The following is a 23,419-nucleotide window of genomic DNA, read 5'->3' on the forward strand; positions in this document are numbered from 1 at the left end:
CATTGATGCTGCCAGTGCTTGTTGCCTGTTCGCTAATAAAAGGTAAGAACTGATTATTTTTCTCTGTCTGTTTGATCTATTATATATGGCAGTGCTCTGCTTTAAAGTTGCTCTCAGTGTCATTTTGTTGGGTGTCAAAGCGAATGCTCATTTCTCTTCGCAGTTTGCGAAGCACTCTTGTTGGTATAGTGTTTTATCATTAGTTTGGCTAGCGACTAGCTGTTTGTTCAAGGCCCCGTGATAATAAAGCAACAGTGTTATGTATAGCTGTCTTTTGTCAATCCTTATAACATATCTTGTTTGTAAGCGCAGTAATAACTGCTGTAGATGGGCAAAAACACACCGTCTAAAGTCGCTCCAGATTTCCAGTAGTGTCTCTCTGCTTAATGTCTTTGCTCTATTATTTGAATGGAGTGGAAAGCTTGGAAGTTTCTAACATGATTGGTCTGCTTGGTGCTTCAATCTCTAAGGTTAGATCCATCTCATTCTGTCTGATCCTCTCCCTTATCTCTTCTTTGGTCCCCTCTCTCACCCCCTTTCAAGGGTGGTGAGTGAGTAATTCTTCATGACATGTCATATTTAATTTATTAACCTAGTTACAATGTCTGGACCTCTTTTGCTTTTTATTTGGCTTAGTTTTCCACCCTCGAAAGCTGAATCCCATAGGTTGTTTAAAATTGTATGTTTGTCTTTGCTGTATCTAGGCCAGATGGCTGTTGTAGTGATTCCCAGCATGCAACTTGATTCTGCATGGAAATAAAATTAACCTTTCACTCATCAGGAGGTGCTCCGCTTGAGTTGGTTTAATAATTTCTGCTGGCACCATGAATGAATGACGGTATTGTGAAGCCCCCCAGATGCAGCTGAATGTGATATAGAAACATAAGAGACATATGTCTCTCTTTTGCTCCAGTGTTATCAGACAAAGGAAGCTATCATTAGTATAGTTTTTTTGCTTGTTTTGTTTTGTATGATTTTACCTTTGAATGCTCCTTTGAATGTATTATTTCACTGATGCTTTCATTTTTTTGTGTTTTGTTCTCAGCATGAGAAGTCTTCTACTGCACAGACATGGATAAATATGAGAGGTTGAAGAAAATTGGGGAGGGATCCTTTGGGAAAGCCATCCTGGTCAAGTCAAGGGCAGATGGACGACAATATGTTATCAAGGAGATTGGCATTTCCAGGGTGAGCCAATGACGTCCTACTCTTAAACATCACATGACTGTGTGATATGATAATAGGCTAGGGTTGGGTATTGATACACATTTCCTGATCCGTTTCACAAGCTCTCGATTAGATTCCAGTCTCGATTCGATATCGATTCATATGGGTACATTTCTGTTACAATGTCCATTTTGCTTACATATAAAATACATTTTCTCTCAGCTAATGCACTTAATTATAAAGGAACCTTCTTGGCAACCCTTCTAGGTACAAATTCAAAAATAAAATTTTTACAAATTACATTTTATCATTAGTTTTTCATCAAATTGGTCACATTTTAGCTTTTGAAAAATGTTCAAATTCAGTCTATTCCATCCATAAATTGCATATATTATGTTGCATATATATTTCTGTTACATTATTATTCTTTACTGTACTTGAATAATTTGTACTTTTAACAAGTATTTATATTGATATGAAGAACAACGTGCTTAATCTGTACTGTCTCTTGAAGACTAACGGCATCAGGCAAGAAAACGCTTATAATGGGAGAAGTTTTTATTCAACAACTGACTGTAAAAAACAGAAAGGGTATTAAAAGAGACATTATTCAATGGCATATGGATCAGTGGATCTCATCTTTGGACACAAACTGAGTTAAACCAAACATTTACTCTAAATACGCAGTGAAAGTACCTCTGTGCTAATAACTTCTCCACTATACTACTCAATCACTGGTGAGTGAAATCATAGTTATTTTTAGTTGCATAGCATGAGATTTGGTTGCACATGTGAGTGATTTACTTGCATTATAGAGGGCTGCCACATAAACTGAAAGATCGATCTTGGAATTTACGAATCGATATCGAGATCGTTCAAACAAAGATCGTGATGCACCGTAAAAAAAATCTATATTTTTACCCAGCCATAAAATAGGCAAATTCAAAGATTTGCTAAACTGGATGGACAGTCAAAACATGATCTTCCCTTTACATACACTGTTCGTTTTGTCATCAGATGTCCAACAAAGAAAGACAAGAGTCACGTAAAGAAGTGGCAGTTCTGGCCAACATGAGCCATCCTAACATTGTCCAGTACAAGGAATCCTTTGAAGGTAAACACATCTCATTTGAAATATGCATAAGTGATATAAAAATGTGACACTTCGCTTCACAGCTCTGGCATGACAAATGCATGTTTAAGAGTGATCAATGTTTAGCTGACAAATCTTGATTAATCTGAGAACATTAGTTCTGGCACAAACTAGACTGCTTGTCTGTTGCTAAGGGGAGGTCTCTGATTGATAGCCAGATGACATTTGCATGATCTGGTGGAGGTCTGGGCTCTTGAATTAAATTGTGGAGATGATGTCATTGAGCTAATGACAGTTCCTCTTCATAAATTCATGCAGTGTTTCTGACATCCAAATTGCTGGGTAGATAGTGATATAGAACTTGGGTATACAGTTAAGTGCAAAAGTTTTCACCCCGTTGTCTCATAAGTTTATACATCCCTTTAACGTTGACAAACCCTAAAATGTCTGTAAAAATTACGATTTAAACATCTTTATAGTTCAAATAATACCTGAGTTTTAACAGAAAAATTTATGTAATTGCTTTTATAAAATTATAAGCTTCACATTTCTGTCCTCCAAAAATTGGCCACATTCATTTGCATTATAAGTGCCTCACTGTAACCTCGGTTTTTGCTTTTTTTTTTTTTTTTTTTTTGAAGAAGAAGAAAATACAGATATGTTGAAATAAATTTTTGTGGTAATCAACATTATGCCACAAATGCTGTCGATTGAGCTTAACTTGTATTGAACCCGGAATATTCCTTTAAGAACAGTTGGCAGCTTCACTTCTCGGGACAAAGCAGGGACTCATGCACAACTTTCACAAAAGACACAAGCAGTCATTGATCATCGAGGAAGCAACACACAACATTAAGAACCAAGGGGATTTAAACTTTTGAATAGGATCGTTTGGGTACATTTAGTTATTATTTATCTAAATATCGGTTTTGTCAAATAGCTTCATCAGGACAGTACTAAACAAAAACCAAATGCACATTTTATGATCCCTCTTTTTTTTTTATTATTGATTTTCATCTTGCACATTCTGCAAGGGGCATGCAAAACTTATGCTCTCAACTGTATACAGTATGTTAATGAAATTAACTGTAGAGGAGTACTAGCCATTGTTGTCGGGATAGTCAAACAGACAGCAATGTCTTGATAGCGTCAAGTGATAAACAGTGTTTACATTTTTTGTGGAAATCAACTTCTGAATGTTTACTGATTTTCTTTGCATATTAAACTGGGAAAGGATACAGTACTTTAACATAAAAAATGCACACTTAAGGTTTAAATGTCAAGGAGCCACTTAAGCTGTGAACTGAACTGTTGACTGTTAATTTGTCATTAAAGAGCAGTCATTTTTTCCTCTCTCTTTCTGCAGAGAGTGGTTGTTTGTACATAGTAATGGACTATTGTGAGGGAGGAGACCTGTTCAAGAAGATCAATAATCAGAAAGGGTCTCTTTTCCATGAGGAACAGGTGAGAGGATCAATATAAAGATCTCAAGTCAAGTTCAGCACCCAAACACTGGAAATATATAAATAACAAAACGGAAATATGGTATATAAAGATCTAAATGTAAAGTAGTTAGTGTGCGGACACGGCACAACTGTTACTGAATTTTGTTCACTATTATGATGGTAAGATTTAAATCACCAAGAATCATCTAAAATGTTGTTGTCTGAGGAATTGACTCCTTGTCTGTTGTTTTCTGGAAGATTCTCGACTGGCTTGTGCAGATCTGCCTGGCTCTTAAACACGTACATGATCGCAAAATCCTACACAGGGACATCAAATCACAGGTACTGTTCTTTCTCTTACAAACAAACACCGGTATTGGAATGATGCCTAATGCACAGTATCCTTAGATTCTGTTATATGCCTAATGCATGGTTTCTGCTTTTGTTTCTATCAAGAATATTTTTCTGACCAAAGATGGTACCGTACAACTAGGGGACTTTGGAATCGCAAGGGTTTTGAACAGGCAAGGCGCTGTAATATTCACTCACCATTTCAAATTGATTTAATAAAAAAGTGCAGTCATGGACAGTGTGGTTATTTGTATAGCACTGTGGAGTTGGCAAGGACCTGTATCGGCACACCTTACTACTTGTCACCAGAGATATGTGAAAATAAACCGTACAACAACAAGAGGTAAAGTAATTTCTCTGTACTGTATGTGTTTTATGAATGCATGTCGTGTCTTGGATTTGTAGCAGTACAGTAGATGCAGTCATGCAGAACACTCTGTTACAGTTTGCAGAATCATCAGAGAGGTGAAGCTAGTTTATACAGGTGTATTGTAGTGTGTCTGATATCAGCAGCTACTGAACATATTGATCCCCTTCGAGTTCTTTTTTCCTGCCCTGTATGTAACTTTATCAGTCTGAATATTCTTAGCCACTACTGATGAACACAGGCTGTATTAGTTACATGTGTTATAAATGTGAATTATTAGCTCAGTTTTTATGCATTTTAGATGAGTTTGTTTGAAGTTTAAGGTTGTTTGATGGTATTCTAGATGGTTTTATATGTTTTATGTTGGAGTGTGTGCATTTGCATGTGTGTGTGTGTTATGCACATATGCTCTACTCCACAATTTACCCATTTGTCCCACTTTCTCCCTCTCTGTCTAATTATATTTTTTGCCTTCTCTTTCGATTTCTTTCTCCCTCGTTCTGTCGTGTCTCACCCTAGTGATATCTGGGCCCTGGGATGTGTCCTATATGAAATGTGCACGCTTAAGCATGCTGTAAGTACCTCAGGCTCTCAGTAATGTTTTTCTGTGTATAAGAGAGGTTTTTGCATAAGTGTGCTTTTTTATGTGAATGATAAAACAGAACCAGCCCTTTATTGTCTTTTTAATCTCTCACTGTATGTAGGACTCCTCTTTCTCTTCCCCTCCCTCTCTCCCTTTCCTTCTTTCATTATTTACACCATAAATATTCTGAGGAGACTAATATTTTACAGTCTGACAGTCGAGGGTTGAGTGAAATTTCACCGGCTTTAAAGTTGAGATGATTAGCTCTGTGGAGACATTTTCTAGCTGCAAAGAAATAAAACCTACTGTCGATTCTTTTGAAAGTCGTCTTTCTACACTCAAAAAAAAAAAATTATTTAAATTGTGGAAAGATTTTCTATGTAATTTAAAGTAAGCAATTTCAACAACAACAACAACAAAAGTTTGAATTTATTTGTTATAGTCTTTAGTAATTTAATTTTGTTATGCCTACTAGATGCAATAAAAAGTAAAAGGACCAAGATTCGAACTCGGGTTGCCACGCAACTCACCATACCACATGCACTGCCTATATTTTGTTTGTAAATTCACACTACTTTAACACAGCATTAAAAATATTACTACATTATATTACAACATAATACCAATGCACATTTTAACAAATTTTTTACCATACATTTTTAACGAAGCCAAACATTGACTATTGATAATTATTTTTTTCTTTCTGGCATACAACAAGAAATAAAAGAATTAACCATATTTCAGTTTAGTAGAGAACTATAATAAAAAAACTACATGGACGTATGATGTTCAACTATAAAAAACGCTTGCATTAATGTCTATTCCAATGTCTGTCCTGATCTGCATTTCCGTACATCCGTTTATGGCCACCGAAAATTATTCATGTAGTTCCAAAGCAACTAGATTAAGGAAACGTACATTTTACAAATGTAAATTTAATTGCACGCAATAAAATTACATTTTCATTTAAAGTTCTGTTATATATGACTTGAGTGAATATGCTCTTTGTTAGATGAGATGATCATGATCAGTTATGTCTTTCTTGCTCAGTTTGAGGCAGGAAACATGAAGAACCTGGTGTTGAAGATCATTTGTGGTTCGTACCCGCCTGTTTCAGTGCATTACTCACAAGACCTGCGCTCTCTCCTGGCCCAGCTGTTCAAGCGCAACCCCCGGGAGAGACCGTCCGTCTCTGCCATTTTGGACAAGCCTTTTCTTGCTCGCAGGATTCACAAGTTTCTCAGCCCTCAGGTGAGACACACACAAACTCAATTAGCAGTTTGATTAATCATATCAACAATCTGTCCCTGGTGACTCAATTGTTCTATAACTGTAAGGTCTAATTCCAGACCCACTCCAGTATGTTTTAAGTATGTCCTCTTGTGTGTTGCAGCTTATTGCTCAGGAATTCAGCCGCTCACTTCACCTTAATCAGCCTAAAATAAGTGTGGCCCAGGGAGCACCAGGTAAGCACGTTCTCTCACTCCGCAATGCATCAGTTTACACTGGCTTATTCAGTGTGCAGTATGGACTCATTGTGATGAACATAGAGTATTTTGTTAAATGGTTCTCTTGATCTCCTGTCAGTCAAATACCAAAGTTCTCTTATGCCCTGTTTACACATACAATGATTTTATCACTCGAGGTAGCAAAGTCGCAGTTCTGTTGGTCACTATATCTTCTATACAGAGAAAACAACCTCCGCATTTTTAACATTGAAGAGAGTGTAATGGTCAACTAGCGTGTTACGACAGTAAGTCACCTTTTGCGGATACAGTACAAATGAATGGGGAGAGCTGTAATCTGACACCTACCTGTTGCAAAATTGTCCGTGTCTACTCTTATAAAACAGCAATTTTATAGTAGTAAAAACGCATTGTACATTCCAAAAGGATTGTTTAGTGTAAAACATATTGTAGATTAGCAGGCAGTCAATTCATTATATAATGTGCTGTTTCCTGCCAAAAGTAGTTTATTCAGCATAATGAAGCATCTTCTCCATAGACATCCATTAAAAACAAACAGCCTCTTGTCTCCTCGCCAGTATACCGCCCATAGAATTTCTATGGAACCGCCATGTTATGCTATTTTATGCTAAGCTTGTAGGCTCCCCTATGTAGAAGGGTTCTGTTAATATTGCTGAATGCGTTAACGTTATTGGTGGATAGCTTTTGAAAATATGGTCATAAATGCCATGTAATGCTGGTAAAAAATAAGATGTCATTTTAATTTGACAAGGAATCAGTTTCTTTGCTGCTGGGGGGGTGATGCTTTACAAATGTATATAAAATGCAGCATTCAGTACTCAATCCATAAAATCATGAACAAGATAAATGATTATCAATAAATTAATAAAACTCTCTTGGAGTGCAGACAATTCCTGAGACACATGATTTTTTTATTATGCCCCTTGCGTTTGAGCAGAAACAAATCACATTTCACTGATTTCGTATCGCCAGACACACTTACAACTCAGCGTTGTCATCTTATTGAAAATGAAAGAAAATGAAATACTTTATGTAATCGCTTTATGTAAATGCTCCTATCTTTTCACTCTCCAGCCAAATGCCCCGCCCCTGGCCCCATCCTTGTCTTCCCAGCTCAGAAAATCACCAAGCCAGCTGCCAAATATGGAGTGCCTTTAACAGTCCGAAGACCATCAGAAGCTATCAGGAAGGTCCCGGATGCTGCAAAGAAACCATTCAAACTCAAGCAGGTGAGAGCCATGGGCCTGATGGGGAAAAAAAGGAGCACCATGAATTCCACTGGCTAATCCATCCTCATGTTTTGCCCTTGCATTACCACTGAGCCTGAATATTCGTAGGGGCATTGAGGGCGAGGTTTTCTGAGCAAGGAAAGCAATACTATGTATGTACTATGTATGAGAGCGAGAGACCTCTGATCCTCGCCTCCGATGTCATGTGTTGTCCAGGCCCCCCCTCCCGCAGCTGCTCAGAGGAGACTGAGTCGAGTGGAGGAGGAGAGGAGAAAGCATGAGGTACCTCAGAGAGTGCCCTCTATCTACACCCCCCCCACCCCCCCCACCATCCTAAACACCCAGCCCTACTCCTCTCAACCCACTTACCACAGCACAAATCCTTTCTGACCTCCATTAGTTCATTCTAAGCCCTATCTCAGTAAATCCTCAGATAATTTTACCCTGTATGTCTCATTTAGTACAGGTTTTGATAAATAATGGGGTGGTATAGCCTAGTGGTTAAAGATCTGAGATGGTAATCATAAAGCCCGAAGTATTCTTCAATCAGAACGCTAGGCGTCTGCGTACAGGACGCGTGTCAAAAATTTTGTCATCGGCAGAGTGCTCGAGCACTGAATGCATATAGCCCGATTTTTCTAGAACGCGCATGTTCCTGAAATTATTTGCACTAATTAGTGGGTCAGCAAGGTGGCAACACTCACTGTTTAGCATTTGCTGTTACGAAAATGCACTAAAAGATGTAATCGCTGTTTAATATCAGGTGACGAAAGTGGATACAACAACAACAGTGGATGTGCACGTCAAGAGTGTGTGTTAGGAGGTCTGGAGATACCAGCATTTGTATAACTCGAGTCTGAGGGAATATAAAGACATCTTTATTAACTGACTTTGTACATGCGCAGTCAAATGAAGTATACTTTGAAAGGCTAGTGTTCGATTGTACAGAGACATTAAGCGTTCGCGTCAATACTGAAGTATATTTGGGCTTAAGGTTGTAGGTTCAATCTCTGCCAAGGACAATCCATCAACTTTTAGCATTGTACCTGTGAGCAAAACAATTAGATACATTTGTCAGCTAAATGACTGTTATTAGAGTCTGTGATAAGGTTGTCTGAGGTGATAAAAATGAGAAATCTTTTAAAAATCTAGTTTAAGGGGGGGCCTGGTTAGCTCAGCAAGTAAAAATGCTGACTACCACCCCTGGAGTCGCAAGTTCAAATCCAGGGTGTGCAGAGTGACTCCAGACAGGTCTCCTAAGCAACCAAATTGGCCCGGTTGCTAGGGTGGGTAAAGTCACATGGGGTAACCTCCTAGTGGTCGCTATAATGTGGTTCTCGCTTTCGGTGGGGCGCGTGGTGAGTTGTGCGTGGGTGCCGCAGAGAATAGCGTGAAGCATCCACACCCTGTGTTTCCGCGGTAACGCGCTCAACAAGCCACGTGATAAGATGCACGGATTGGCGGTCTCAGATGCGGAGGCAACTGAGATTCGTCCTCCGCCACCCAGAATGAGGCGAGTCAATACACCACCACGAGGACTTAGAGCGCATTGGGAATTGGGCATTCCAAATTGGGGAGAAATTTGATTTTCAGTCAAAGAAAATCTTGTTTAAAACACTTGTCAAGTTCGTAGAAATTTTATCTTTGATATTGATTTAATTTGAAATTTGGTTTCACAATTTTTAAAAAAAACATTTATAGCATTTTCTACAAAAAAAATTAGTGAATGACTTTTCAAAATGTTAAGTGGTGTAACCATCATGTAAAAGGTATTCAAATACTTTCCTTGCACCTTGAATACTGTGTGTACACAACTGTGAGTGTACACAACATAATTATTCATTTCAAAAATGTATTTCAAAAAATATATTTTACAAATATCATGAATTTTTGAGTCAAGAATATTAAAAGTTTTTCTCAAGGTTACACCACATCACCTGAACAAAATGTGCCTTTTCATAAGAATGTCAAAGTGTTGATTTTTAATAATGACTTTACAAACAGTCCTGATGGTCTAAAGGGGTCCTCTCTTGTTGATGACTACAACATGTTGGTTACATCACGTAACTTTGATTTGATTGTCAAAAGTTTTTCAAATATTAATCATATTTTTAAATAAAATTGTTTCACTACTTATTTTTAAAAGAAATGATAAAAATTGTTAAAATATTATTCTGCACTAATGCCAACATTAAATTTTTCAAGAATTTCAGCTTTTTAATAAACGGTCTCTGGAGGGTTACCCCACATTACTTTTTGCCACAGAAAATATCAAAATGACTATGAACTCTAACTCTAATTGACGTTCATCATAGAAGTGGTGTATTCGTGTAATTGTTTTGTGTGAATTGTATTTGTAATGTATTTTTGAAGAATTTAATAGATCTGGACAAAAATATGAGTGTCACGTCATTGACCCATTATTGATTTAATTTGTACTAAATAAATGATAAGGGTTAGATAAATTTAGGTTTAGTTCTTTCCCCCCGTGTTAGTATCTAATCTAATTTTCACTGTTCTAATATTCTGAACAACACACACCTGTTCTGTCATTGTTTTTCTCTTCAGTAGAAGCAAAACATTTTTTCTCTTTCCTCTCCTCTTTGTTGATGTCCTGCTTCTCTCCACCAGTCCTTCACTCTGCCATCAGTCTAATGGTGGAATCTCAATTAAATCCTAAATCTCAATTTCTGTTTCTTTTTCATCCCTTTCATTACTATCCCTATCACCAACTCAGTGTTCATAACTTGTGATAACAAATTCCGAGCTTCAAGATGTTCTATACAGCTGTCATACAGTATAACTGGTCTGATTTAGGAATATATATATATTTTTTTTACTTCATGTTCATTGTGTTCAAATCTACTGATTATATAAATGGACATTTCAATATGCTTGTCTCTTTTCTGCCACATGGAGTTTTACAATCAAATATTTACTCAAATATTATCGCTATGGTCTTAATTTAAAATGATTCATACATCTGTTGCAATACTTATTGTTTGTTGTATTTGAGCGAGGACTAAAGCATGGTAATGTTCTGTTTTAGGAAGGAGTGAGGAAGAAACGGATGGAGATGATGGAGAGGGAAAGGAAACAAAGAGAACAGGTAAGCTCAAGAAATAATCTTGGCATGTGTGTTTCTTAACTATTCGTTAAATACATATTGTCATTTGGTTTTAAATCATTTTTACTTAAGCTCTTTATAAACAAAGTTTAACAGGACTTTCTTATTTAAAATCATATTGGTTCTTTAGCTTTGAGGGCTTTCTTGATTTCTGAGTCTTGGGTGGTAGCATTTCTGATTGAATGAATGGCAATTTCTTACAACATTTTGTATCAAGTTCAACAGATGGCCTCACTGGTTTCATTAGAGTAATGGATAATTATGGAGTAATGCATCTCTTGAGTAGAAAGACATTTAAATGTCTCTCTGAAAGCTTATTTATTGATTTAATGATCTGCAGTAATTGTGTTTCTCTCTGTAGATGCTGTTACTGAAGGCTGCACAGATGAAGAGATTTGAGAGGGAAAAGGTGAACAAATCAATTCTAAACATATGAAATCAGAATTGAAATCTTTTAGTTTTATTGGTTTCTATGAAAACCCTAAACTTTGACCTGTTTCACCTTAGCTGAACCGAATCAATCGGGCTCGGGAGCAGGGCTGGAGACATGTTCTTAGTTCTAGTGGAGGCAGCAGTCCTGAGCGCAAGGTACAAGGCTCCTTCTTGTTGCTTTATTGATGGATATTTCAAGAACACTTTACAGATCAGTTGATAAAAAGTTTATAATATCTCTGTCATTCTTACTATTCCTCTTTCTATGCTTCTTTCCCTCTCCCTACAGTTTTATGGGGCTGGTGGCATTGGAGCTGCACATTCCCCTGGAATAGCTCCCACCCCTCTCCCTGGACCAACTCATGCCACACCTTATCTCCCTGGTCCCACCCCTATTCCTGCCTTTACTCCTGCTCTAGCTCCAAGCAGAGCTCATTATGACCATGTCCTCCCTGCAGCTGATAAACCATCCAAACCTACACCTAAAGATGGTGCAGTAGAAGGAGCCAAGTCTTCAGGAGACAATAGCGGGTGAGATAAGGAATAAGATGAATGGGAGAAGGATTTTTTCAGGTGGCCCAGTCAGGCCAGTTGTTCAGATTTTCACTTGCTTTACCAACATTTTCACTGGCTTCACCGCAAAAATTATACTTTTATTTTTTAGCAACATATAAAATATGTTTAGGAAAGAAATATTAAAAAAAAAAAAAATATATATATATATATATATATATATATATATATATATATATATATATATTATACATTGTTTTCTTGCTACAAATAGCAAGCTGTTCAGCCGTGACCTCAATTTGTAGGCGAATCCGGAAGTATAATTCACCACTGGTTCCCTTGAGATTTTTTTATTGGTTTTTATAATGGGGTTTTTCAACTTATGTGTAAAACAAGGTCTGTGGTAAACATTAATTGAGGATACATAGGATGGATTGAGTCACGTGGCACCATGCGAGGTTCGGACGTGTGAACAACAAGCTGTGCGCACTTTGCTAGTTTTAATACTTTTTGTGACATAAACTGGTGAGATTCGATACTCCCTGTTCCATAACTGTTCTATGAAGACAATATGTCAAAGAATTCAAAATTCTTGGGCTCTGGAGACATTAAAAGACACTTGCATGCTCAAACTGAAGCCCCTGAGCAGCAGGCCGCAAGCCCGGGACTCAATTTTGCCAGTGAGGTGAAAGAGATTCAGCGTCAACTGTCGAACATGTCGGCAATGCTGACGAAGGTCGTTGCTGACTTGGAGGATCTTGCTGTAATACATCGATCGATCACTGCCATGGAGACGAAATTCACTGAGTTTCTGAGATAATCCGATAAAGATCTTGTGTTATACGTGGCGAGTAGTAAAGGAAGGCTTTCTTGGAAGAACCACAGCATTTTCTTGTTCCCAGACTTTGCGAATTCGACGAGAGAAACGTGATCGATTCAAGGAATGCAAGAAACTCTTACATCAGTGGAAGGTCACTTTTGCACTGATGTTCCCAGCCAAATTGAGAATAGATACTAAGGATGGCCACAAAAAATGTACATGCCCACAGCAAGCGATGTCCTTTATAAAGTCAATGGAATGAGTAAGTCATTGTGTGGTTCTCTCGATTCTCTCGAGTGGGCCTGACTCACTGAACATTCACTTGACTATCCGAGGGAACTGAGCACCTTTTTGTTTCTTTTTGTGCTGGTTCCGCCTAGCAGCTGGAGTTTGTTTTGTGGAATAACACTCCTTCGGGACAGTTTGTGGATGAATCTGCACGTTCTTTGTGTTTATGCCTCCGATTGGATGGAGTTTGTTTTGTGGAATATTTCTTGCAAACATTGGAGTGATTAGGGCATTTGTTCCATTCATGTAACAGCCAAGTGGGCCTGACTCACTGAAGATTCACTTGACTGTCCAAAGAAACTGAGCACCTTGTGTGTTTCTTTTTGTGTTGGTTCTGCCTAGTGGCTGAAGCTTGTTTTGTGGAGGAACACACCTTCAGGACAGTTATGTGGGTGAATCTACACATTCTTTGTGCTTATTCCGCCTATTGGCTGGAGTTTGTTTTATAGATAATTTTCTGTTGTGTAATTCTGTCTCACAAAATTTGTATAGAAGCACTGGACTTGAGCAATCCAACGGCAAAGTTTTCGTAGGGACTCTCATAGGCATACATGGACTGTTTGAGTTTAGAAGGATGGACGCCGGTTGGCGCCGTGTACGTTTTTCTCTTTTCTGTTTTTTTTTTTTTTTTTTTTTTTTTTGTTCTGGGGGAAGTTCGGGGGTTGACTACACACGCCCGGCCCCCAGTCGGGCTAATCAGCTGAGGAGAGGGATAAGTGTAGAGGAATGCGGCAGTTCAGGAGAGAGAGAGCCACATACAGCTGCCATGTGTGCGTTTATGTTTTTTGTGTCTTATTGTTTAAGTTCCTATTAAAATATTACTTTGACTGTTCAGCTGGTTCCTGCTGCCTCCTTTCCCATTTCAACCCTGTTACATTTATTTAATGTAGGAATCAATAAAAAATTTAAATTACAACAACAACAAAAAAATTGACAATACATGGATGTTTTGCTCTACAACATAAATTACACACAGTCATACCTCAAATGTGAATTTTGAAGTCTTATTGTATTGCGTACTTTTTTTTTTAAAAACATTGCGGCTTCGGGGGCCTGGGTAGCTCAGTGGTAAAGACGCTGGCTACCACCCCTGGAGTTCGCTAGTTCGAATCCAAGGGCGTGCTGAGTGACTGCAGCCAGGTCTCCTAAGCAACCAAATTGGCCCGGTTGCTAGGGAGGGAAGAGTCACATGGGGTAACCTCCTCGTGATCGCTATAATGTGGTTCCTTCTAGGTGGGGTGCATGGTGAGTTGAGCGTGGTTGCCGCGGTGAATAGCGTGAAGCCTCCGTGGCAACACGCTCAACAAGCCACGTGATAAGATGCGCAGGTTGACGATCTCGGACGCGGAGGCAACTGGGATTCGTCCTCTGCCACCCGGACTGAGGCGAATCACTGCGCGATCACGAGGACTTAAAAGCACATTGGGAATTGGGCATTCCAAATTGGGAGAAAAAGGGGGAAAATCTAAAAAAAAAACAAAAAAAACATTGTGGCTTCAAAACTCTTGTTTGAGGTATGAAAGTGTGTCATTTAGTAATTTTACTCTTAAGTTGAAAAACCCTGAACAGCTCTATAACTAGAAATTATACAGCTATAATTTAACCTCATGAAAGCTATAAATTCATAAACATACTTAAAAAACATGTTAGAAAATGATGGCATACGGTGCAAATCGTAACTGATTTGTTTCATGCTTCCACGACTATCAGAAATCATTTTAGCAATTTTTGAAATTTTCATCAACCGGTATGTTAGTCATAGTTGGTGACATATTTATCAGCAGAATTCACAACAATAATTTATACATCACACAAAACCAAATGTTTAGGTTTGCAAAGCATAAAAACACATGTATTTTAATTAAATAATAATTAGTAAATTCATGTTTTTTTTTTTTTGTTTTTTTTTCAGGACTGGTTTGTGTTTTATGTTTTGGTGTTATGTTTAGGAATTTTTATTATTTTCCTGATAATTTTTTGAAGGTAACATTGTTTTATATGTTAATATTGATAAAGGACTCCAACAGTCTCAGGGACGCTGAATGGTCATGCCTGCATCCCTAAAAAGAATGTTGTCAAGAGAGAACCACGCAAAGCAAGTCTCCAAAATGAGCTGATTCCAAAGAACGACTATGTCAATAGGTCAGTAGGCATATGTGTTTCTTCAGTGATATCTGTCACCACTACTACATCCTGTAAATAGGTAGAGGCCACATACAGTGGTGTGAAAAAGTGTTTGCCCCCTTCCTGATTTCTTATTTTTTTGCATGTTTGTCACACTTAAATGTTTCAGATCATCAAACAAGTTTAAATATTAGTCAAAGATAACACAAGTAAACACAAAATGCAGTTTTTAAATGAAGGTTGTTATTATTAAGGGAAAACAAAATCCAAACCTACATGGCCCTGTGTGAAAAAGTGTTTGCCCCACCTGTTAAAATATAACTTAACTGTGGTTTATCACACCTGAGTTCAGTTTCTCTAGCCACACCCAGGCCTGATTACTGCCACACCTGTTCTCAGTCAAGAAATCACTTAAATAGGACCTGCCTGACAAAGTGAATTAGACCAAAAGATCTTCAAAAGCTAGACATCATGCCGAGATCCAAAGAAATTCAGGAACAAATGAGAAAGAAAGTAATTGAGATCTATCAGTCTGGAAAAGGTTATAAAGCCATTTCTAAAGCTTTGGGACTCCAGAGAACCACAGTGAGAGCCATTATCCACAAATGGCGAAAACATGGAACAGTGGTGAACCTTCCCAGGAGTGGCCGGCCGACCAAAATTACCCCAAGAGCGCAGCAACGACTCATCCAAGAGGTCACAAAAGACCCCACAACAACATCCAAAGAACTGCAGGCTTCACTTGCCTCAGTTAAGGTAAGTGTTCATGACTCCACCATAAGAAAGAGACTGGGCAAAAATGGCCTGCATGGCAGAGTTCCAAGATGAAAACCACTGCTGAGCAAAAAGAACATTAAGGCTCGTCTCATTTTTGCCAGAAAATATCTTGATGATCCCCAAGACTTTTGGGAAAATACTCTGTGGACTGACGAGACAAAAGTTTAACTTTCTGGAAGGTGTGTGTCCCATTACATCTGGCGTAAAAGTAACACCGCATTTCAGAAAAAGAACATCATGCCAACAGTAAAATATGGTGGTGGTAGTGTGATGGTCTGGGGCTGTTTTGCTGCTTCAGGACCTGGAAGACTTGCTGTGATAAATGGAACCATGAATTCTGCTGTCTACCAAAAAATCCTGAAGGAGAATGTCCGGCCATCTGTTCGTGACCTCAAGCTGAAGCGAACTTGGATTCTGCACCAGGACAATGATCCAAAACACACCAGTAAGTCCACCTCTGAATGGCTGAAGAAAAACAAAATGAAGACTTTGGAGTGGCCTAGTCAAAGTCCTGACCTGAATCCTATTGAGATACTGTGGCATGACCTTAAAAAGGCAGTTCATGCTCGAAAACCCTCCAATGTGGCTGAATTACAACAATTCTGCAAAGATGAGTGGGCCAAAATTCCTCCACAGCGCTGTAAAAGACTCATTGCAAGTTATCGCAAACGCTTGATTGCAGTTGTTGCTGCTAAGGGTGGCCCAACCAGTTATTAGGTTTAGGGGGCAATCACTTTTTCACACAGGGCCATGTAGGTTTGGATTTTGTTTTCCCTTAATAATAACAACCTTCATTTAAAAACTGCATTTTGTGTTTACTTGTGTTATCTTTGACTAATATTTAAACTTGTTTGATGATCTGAAACATTTAAGTGTGACAAACATGCAAAAAAATAAGAAATCAGGAAGGGGGCAAACACTTTTTCACACCACTGTATATAGGCCAATATAGGCCTTTCAGGTGTGTATCTTTTTTCTAGATTACAAGGCCAGCTGGTGGCAGAGAGGGCTAAACAGGTGGAGGAGTTTCTACAGCGGAAAAGAGAAGCCAGGCAGAATAAAGTCCGTGCAGAGGGACAGCTGGTATGAGTTTTTTTTCCTCTGGTTAAAGGAATGTTCCTGTTTAATACGTTACAATAAAAATACAGGCAATTAAAATACAACATTAAACATTAAAAAACAATTTTTGGAGGATGTGAAGAAATGTGAAGCTTATAATTTTATAAAAGCACTTACATTATTCTTCTGTTAAAACTTCTGTTCTTCTGTATTATTTTAGCTGTAAAGTTGTTTAAATCGTAATTTTTAGTCATTTTAGGGATTTGGGTTTGTTTAAATTACATCGTCATGGCAATGAAGTTATACAATTGGCTATAACTATACACGGAAAAGGTTAGTAAGCGATTTTAACACACTAAAATCATGTTATCACGCATATTGTTTACATTTTGTGACTATAGTTTTATAATAGTGAGTATTTTAACGTTTACGGATTGGTCCCATAAATTCTGTCGATTGAGCATAACTTGTATTGAACCTGGAACATTCCTTTAATACTAATCGATATTATGTAGCAAATGCTGTCAATAGATCGTAACTTGTATTAAGCCAGAACATTCTTTAACTCCCAATTTAGTGCACAACTCACTCTAGGCCAGTAATGTGGTGGATCTGATAGTAGAATCAGTTGTCTGTTCAAGGATTTAATTACCTGAGAGTGTTTGTTTTTTTGGAGTTGGTGATGTGATTGATATTACATTTAATTATGTGGCTTTTGTAATGTCGGGTTGAACCAATGGGTGAATAGGGGGCTCGGCAAAACCTGGCCACCTTCTTTGCAAGCTGGACAAACTCGTCCCGATGCAGGAGACCCCGAGTCAACAAAGAGGAGGAGGTAGGATTCCAGTCTGGGACAGAACAAAGCTCCTCATTCCATTCTTTCCTCCATCGTCAACCAAATCCCCATTGCTCGGTTCCTTATTTTATGTTGTGTGTGTCCACCCGAAGTTGCTGAAGCCGCTCACCAGTGCCACCTGATATCCAATCCCTGCACAATGGTGTTGATTCTGTGTGTGTTTTTGTTTGTGAGCGGTACACACACCATTTAATTATTTTTCATTATTTCTGTGTCACTTTTAAAATTCCCTATTGCCTCTCATGTAACATTTGTTTTTGTTTTTTTTAATCCTGCTTCAGTACCCCTTGTTTTTGATCCTCTATTATTTTTTCATTATTTTTAGAGGAGATGCGAGTATAACTACAGAATCATGGCAGGATGCCAGCTGAAGACCTTCTAACTGCTCTTTTATGGTTCTCCTCAATGAATGGCTTTGACTTCTGTTCTGTAAACTTTCAGCAGCTCACCTGGTTTTTTTTTTTTTTTTGCTGTTCTAACGTTACATCCTCAATGTTTAATGTTGTTTTTATTTCTCAATATATACGTATTTCATCAGTTGTATCTTTATATGTGTCTTGCCCATATTGTTGGGTGTACATGTTACTTAAAGGGGAAGAAAAAAGAGAGAGATGATATATGATCTGTGTGTTTCTCAGGAGTACTTGGCGAGATTGCGGCAGATCAGACTACAGAACTTTAATGAACGTCAGCAGATCAAAGCTCGCCTCAGAGGAGAAAAGGTACATGGGGAAACACCCACATACATGCCCTGATTAAAATGACAATATTGGCAGCAGCATTAGAAAACTTTCTTACAGACATATAGTATTAATATGATAAACTGTGTCAGTTCTTCTATATTACTTTGATGTTTTTCCTTTAATATTTGGACTGTGTCTCTCAGTATGACAGTGATGGGTCAGACAGTCAGGAGTCATGTGAAGAGGCAGTGCTCAGGAGGAAGAAAATTGAGGCATTGAAGGTGATCCTTCTCATTTTACTTAAGATGTATAGGGTGTTATTTTGTATTAGTATGTGTAGCTTTGATTATATTTCTCTACATAAGCAACCAAACTGTTACATCAAGTCCTAACCAGGTGCAGTGCAATAAGTTTCCAGCAATTTGTCCGTCCACACTGAACATGAAACTGCTGTGTGACCGTGATGTGACACATTTACCGTACAAGACTGCTTGTTGCTTCATATCATGTCCCGTCTGGTTAGGACTCAGTGTTATTTATGTAAACAATTAACAGGTGTGCGCTTTGTATTTATGTCTTTTGTTTTAGGCGCAATCAAAGGCTCGTGCTGCAGTGCTCAAAGAACAGCTTGAAAAGAAGAGAAGAGAAGCATATGAGAGAGAGAAGAAAGCATGGGAGGATCATGTATGTCAGCTTTTTTTACATTTGCGTGTTGTATACCACCTTTTATAGGTGATTTTTTTTTTTTTTTTTTTTTAATTGTTTTGTCTGTGTCCAGCTTTTTGCACGAGGAGTGAAGGTTGGTATTGGAGCCGTTGGTGTAGCGCCACCTCCAGCAGTCCCTCCCACTCAGCAGACTGATCCCGCCCCTCAGGAAGCTGCCTCCAAAGCCACACCCTCCTCTAGACCAACCACTCCAGCCATTTCTATGACCGCTGCTCTGAAGGATGTTGGCGCTGTTAGTCACCTTTCACACTAAAGAAATAACTTACTTTTTGCTCTAATACCAAATACATTTGTTAATAGAGTAGCCATCCCATGATTCTCCATGTGCTCTGTTTTGGTAGATTTCATCCGGACAGAGTTCTCCTATGAAAGAGGACCCTCTTAAAGCAGAAACATCAGATGTACAGGTGGGAATTGCATATTTGTGAGAAAAACAAGCAGAGTAAACTGAACAAAACTGTTGAGGTAGTATGTTTGGAAATCATCACTATTAATTAGGGCTGGGAAATTTAACGCGTTCATTTCTGCGATTAATAGTTGACTGTTTAACGTGTAGAAAAGCACAATTAATGCAGTATATATATATATATATATATATATATATATATATATATATATATATACTGTCACCTGAACCAGTGTCAAAAACGAAACTGCACGAGAGAGACCCAGCATGCACGATAGAGACTGAACAGCTGCCAGAGAAAATAATAGTCTTGAGATTTTAAACTGCAGCATTCAATTTATTTTGTATCTGTATAGTGTCTTATAATGCATTGACAATATACACATAAGTTTATCTTGCCAATAAAGCTCGATATAAATGGAATCTGCCAATTTGATCCTATTATTAAAAAAAGTCTACTGGAAAACAGCACAAGATTTTGCCCAACTTTTAATTACAGCATGTCCACTTTTATGGCATGTATACATATTAGTGTATCAAAAATGTATACCTGTAAAATGTGTGTAATGAACTCTATCCGCAAAAACAATTAACATTTTAACATGTACATATTTAAATAAGTGATGACTACTAGTTTTTTTTTTTTTTTTAGACAAAAGTAAAATATAATCATAAATAAATGTACTTTATAATGTTTTTTTAATATACCATGATTAATCACAATTAATCACAGAAAACAATTAATAAGTTATATTTTTTTTCACCCTTCCACCTCTTATTGCAGCAATCTGAATCCTAATACAATTGGTTTTGTGTTCCATGATGCTAGACATCGTACTACATCATTTGATCCAGGAAAGCTAACGTGTCTTTAGCCAGATAGCACATTATGTGCTGTGTGCACATTGTGCTTCGTGTGGATTATCTAATGTGAAAAAAATGTGAAATTTTATGTTCTGTTTATTTTTTGTGAAGTTATAAGCGAAAATGTGGCATATAAGCAAAACCTGTTTACGTGTAACGTATGTCAAAGACATATAATTATCTATTACTTGCTATATTTTTGTCTGTGAGTAAAATAAAATATGCTGGTTGTATTCTACTCTTTGAGAGCTTTCCAACAACATATGATACATGGTTATTTGAACAGTTTGATGTTTTTGCCAATTACAATAATACTGTATGTGCAGTGCAAAATTATTTATAAATGATAAAAATGGAACACTTCTGATTGGTTTGCAAATTTCAAAGCACTTCTTCAGTTTTGGTCATAATGCCTACATGCACTGTTAAGTACAGCTTCTAAGCTACATTTTTTGTGTTGGTCAAGACTGTAGTTATTAATATTTTGATAAAAAAAAATTCTGCAGGTCTGCCGATGGGCTGAGCTTACATGGATAAATGATTCACAGCCCTGCTATTAATATGTGGCAACATTTAATGAAATAATTGTCAATGAACATGTTGATTAGGGATGTGCAAAGCTACATACTGTATTTTCAAAATCGAATAGTTGGAAGGTTGCCTGAATAACTAGTCAACTAATCGCTCAAAAGCAGTCAACTAAACACTGCCATCTAAATAAACTAGTTGACCTTATTAATCGACCATTAGGTTGTTGGACTAGTCGACCAATGTGACTCCTCTCTAATGTTGATGACTATAATGATAATGTAGAGGAACATTAGCAGTAAAGAGTTTCTTTTTTCTTTAGAGTGAAAAGAAGGAGATTCTTCGCAGACTGAATCAGAATCTAAAGGTCCAGACCCATGAGGAAGATCCTGTGAAAAATGCTACCTCACCTTGTAGCAATGCACCATGCTCCACTCCTCAACCAATCCAACCTTTCACCACAGAGGAAAGGCCACCCACAGGTGGTGATAGGAGAAAGTGGGAGGCTGTAGCTCCACCCATACTCTCTGTAGCTGAACAAACTCTGGAGGAGACCTGTGGAACTCTGGCAGGTACATACACACCTCATCAATATGTTTTAAAAGTTTTTGTGTGTGTATTGTAGTTCAGTAATAGCAGATAAGGTTCATATCCCATATCTACTCTTTTGTTTGCTCTTTTTTTTTCCTCAGTGCCTCAGGAGGTGTCTCCAGATGTGAGTGCTCCCTCTGGTGGAGACAGGAAGAAATGGCAGACTGATGCTGTCCCTCTGCTGTCTGTGGCTCAGCAGACACTGGAAGAAACCAGCCTTACAACACAAGGCCAAATAACAGGTGTACTTTCTCATCCTGAGATTCTCTACCTTTGTTTCTCCTATGTACCCCCAAAGCCCTATCAGTAAGACTCAAGCACTCCTTTATCGACACTCAAACCAAAAATCTGTTCCTTTTAAATGATATTATACTATGTAATTTAGTATTATCATTAACTTTACTAAATTAGCCCATATTGCAATGACTCGCTTAATCATAAAATTGTTATTTGTTATTTCACAGGGTGAATAGTGTATGTACTGGTGTGTGTTTTGTTTTGTATCCATGGTGGGTGTGTTGTGATGCGTGCACTGGGACTCCAGGCCACTCTATAGCAACCGGCTTAATTACAAGTGCAAACGCAGCTTTAGTTCACTTGCTAGATCTCTAGTCTTCAATTACAACTTCCTTGCCAGGAAAGCCAAAAAGCATGTTTTTATCCCCAGTATTTCTTGTGAATTAGTTTTTGTGTGAGTATATTATACAGTACAGTTGATGTCTTGCTTATTTGCAGTAATCTGTTTGCTTTTAACATGTATTTCAGAGCAAACAGCAGGTGAAGTCATTTGCATGGATGTTTGGCAGGGGGAGCGGCTAAGGAAGGCTTGGGGGCAGAGCCCAGACTCAGAGGTTCTGAAGGTGTTGGAAGAGGCAGAGATTAAATCCTTTACTTCTCAACTGGCTCACGCCAGCACTTGTGACAACACACTGACTGGTGAGTCATTAATCAAAGTGTTCTGTTCATCTATGTAATGTGATTTACTGACAATCTGACTATGTAACTCACAACAGTTTCCTGTTAATCATCTGTTTGTTTCTGTGTCTTTTGATCAGAAAGCCTTAATCCCATTGAAGAGTCTTCAGATGCCACTAATGAAGCCAAACAAGTGCCTGTCCCTCAGCCCTGCCAGCCTGATATTTGCCATGCCAAACAAGAAGTGACATGTCAGGAGACGGTGCCAATTGCAACAGAGGTTAAAAGTCAGGAGCTAATCCCAATAACGCCAGAGGAGATACAAAAGCCTCAGTCTGGAGAAATTGATGCTGAGGGTGAGAATATTATGTATAATATATTACTAAACATTGCAAACATGTTATTAAAAAAAAAGAAAGAAAAAAAAGAAAGGAATTAAGATCACCAATTGTTAGACTTAATGTTCCTTAATGTGTAAAGCTATTTATTTTTCTATTTTTTTATTTTTTTTACAACAAAAGCACTTTTTATCTTTCCTCCCAGTGTTTGATGATCTGGAGTCTGTGGTTCTGGAGGAAGCCTCTCAGCAAACCTCAAAGCCCTCAGCAGAAGTAATGCAGGCATGGACAAATGAATCCCCTATGACTGTGTAAGCACAAAAGGAAATTTGAAAATTCATATAGTAATTTTTGCAATTTTTAAAATTCAAGTTTTTTTTTTTTTTCTCAAACTTGTCATAAAAAAGATTTTTTTTTAAAGTCAATTGCAGTGACAGTATGTAGCAATTTATTTTAACTTTTTTAATAATTTGTAATGAAATTGTTATAATTTTTTTATTATTTAAAGGAATAATTCATCCAAAAATGAAAATGTCATCATTTACTCACCCTCATGTCTTTCGAAACCCATATACATTTTTTACACAAAAGGAGCTTGGAAGTAGAATGGTGTTGACAGCTGTCAAGGCAAGATTTTCAGTGAATAAGTT

The 23,419-nt window shown here is 37.8% G+C and overlaps 1 protein-coding gene across 2 annotated transcripts in view; it reads left to right on the forward strand.

Moving 5' to 3' along the window:
* LOC127410307 (serine/threonine-protein kinase Nek1-like) overlaps nucleotides 1–23,419 on the forward strand; it is a 50,431-nt gene continuing 27,012 nt past the window's right edge. Inside the window, exons 1-29 of one of the 2 annotated variants that reach the window (XM_051645502.1) lie at nucleotides 1–42; nucleotides 1,046–1,188; nucleotides 2,185–2,281; nucleotides 3,627–3,724; nucleotides 3,964–4,047; nucleotides 4,162–4,229; nucleotides 4,313–4,399; nucleotides 4,943–4,997; nucleotides 6,057–6,257; nucleotides 6,400–6,472; nucleotides 7,568–7,722; nucleotides 7,939–8,004; nucleotides 10,772–10,831; nucleotides 11,211–11,258; nucleotides 11,357–11,437; nucleotides 11,571–11,812; nucleotides 14,919–15,044; nucleotides 16,784–16,886; nucleotides 17,611–17,697; nucleotides 18,357–18,440; nucleotides 18,605–18,682; nucleotides 18,990–19,085; nucleotides 19,180–19,359; nucleotides 19,469–19,534; nucleotides 21,248–21,497; nucleotides 21,618–21,758; nucleotides 22,282–22,452; nucleotides 22,572–22,787; nucleotides 22,975–23,080. In XM_051645502.1, the coding sequence (XP_051501462.1) occupies nucleotides 1,072–1,188; nucleotides 2,185–2,281; nucleotides 3,627–3,724; nucleotides 3,964–4,047; nucleotides 4,162–4,229; nucleotides 4,313–4,399; nucleotides 4,943–4,997; nucleotides 6,057–6,257; nucleotides 6,400–6,472; nucleotides 7,568–7,722; nucleotides 7,939–8,004; nucleotides 10,772–10,831; nucleotides 11,211–11,258; nucleotides 11,357–11,437; nucleotides 11,571–11,812; nucleotides 14,919–15,044; nucleotides 16,784–16,886; nucleotides 17,611–17,697; nucleotides 18,357–18,440; nucleotides 18,605–18,682; nucleotides 18,990–19,085; nucleotides 19,180–19,359; nucleotides 19,469–19,534; nucleotides 21,248–21,497; nucleotides 21,618–21,758; nucleotides 22,282–22,452; nucleotides 22,572–22,787; nucleotides 22,975–23,080 (3,236 nt within the window). In that variant the 5' untranslated portion in view covers nucleotides 1–42; nucleotides 1,046–1,071. The remainder of the gene's footprint in view (nucleotides 43–1,045; nucleotides 1,189–2,184; nucleotides 2,282–3,626; nucleotides 3,725–3,963; nucleotides 4,048–4,161; nucleotides 4,230–4,312; nucleotides 4,400–4,942; nucleotides 4,998–6,056; nucleotides 6,258–6,399; nucleotides 6,473–7,567; nucleotides 7,723–7,938; nucleotides 8,005–10,771; nucleotides 10,832–11,210; nucleotides 11,259–11,356; nucleotides 11,438–11,570; nucleotides 11,813–14,918; nucleotides 15,045–16,783; nucleotides 16,887–17,610; nucleotides 17,698–18,356; nucleotides 18,441–18,604; nucleotides 18,683–18,989; nucleotides 19,086–19,179; nucleotides 19,360–19,468; nucleotides 19,535–21,247; nucleotides 21,498–21,617; nucleotides 21,759–22,281; nucleotides 22,453–22,571; nucleotides 22,788–22,974; nucleotides 23,081–23,419) is intronic. The other variant, XM_051645503.1, reaches the window with a different exon arrangement.

The sequence above is a fragment of the Myxocyprinus asiaticus genome, chromosome 19 (genome assembly GCF_019703515.2).
Source record: "Myxocyprinus asiaticus isolate MX2 ecotype Aquarium Trade chromosome 19, UBuf_Myxa_2, whole genome shotgun sequence".
NCBI classification, from domain to species: domain Eukaryota; kingdom Metazoa; phylum Chordata; class Actinopteri; order Cypriniformes; family Catostomidae; genus Myxocyprinus; species Myxocyprinus asiaticus.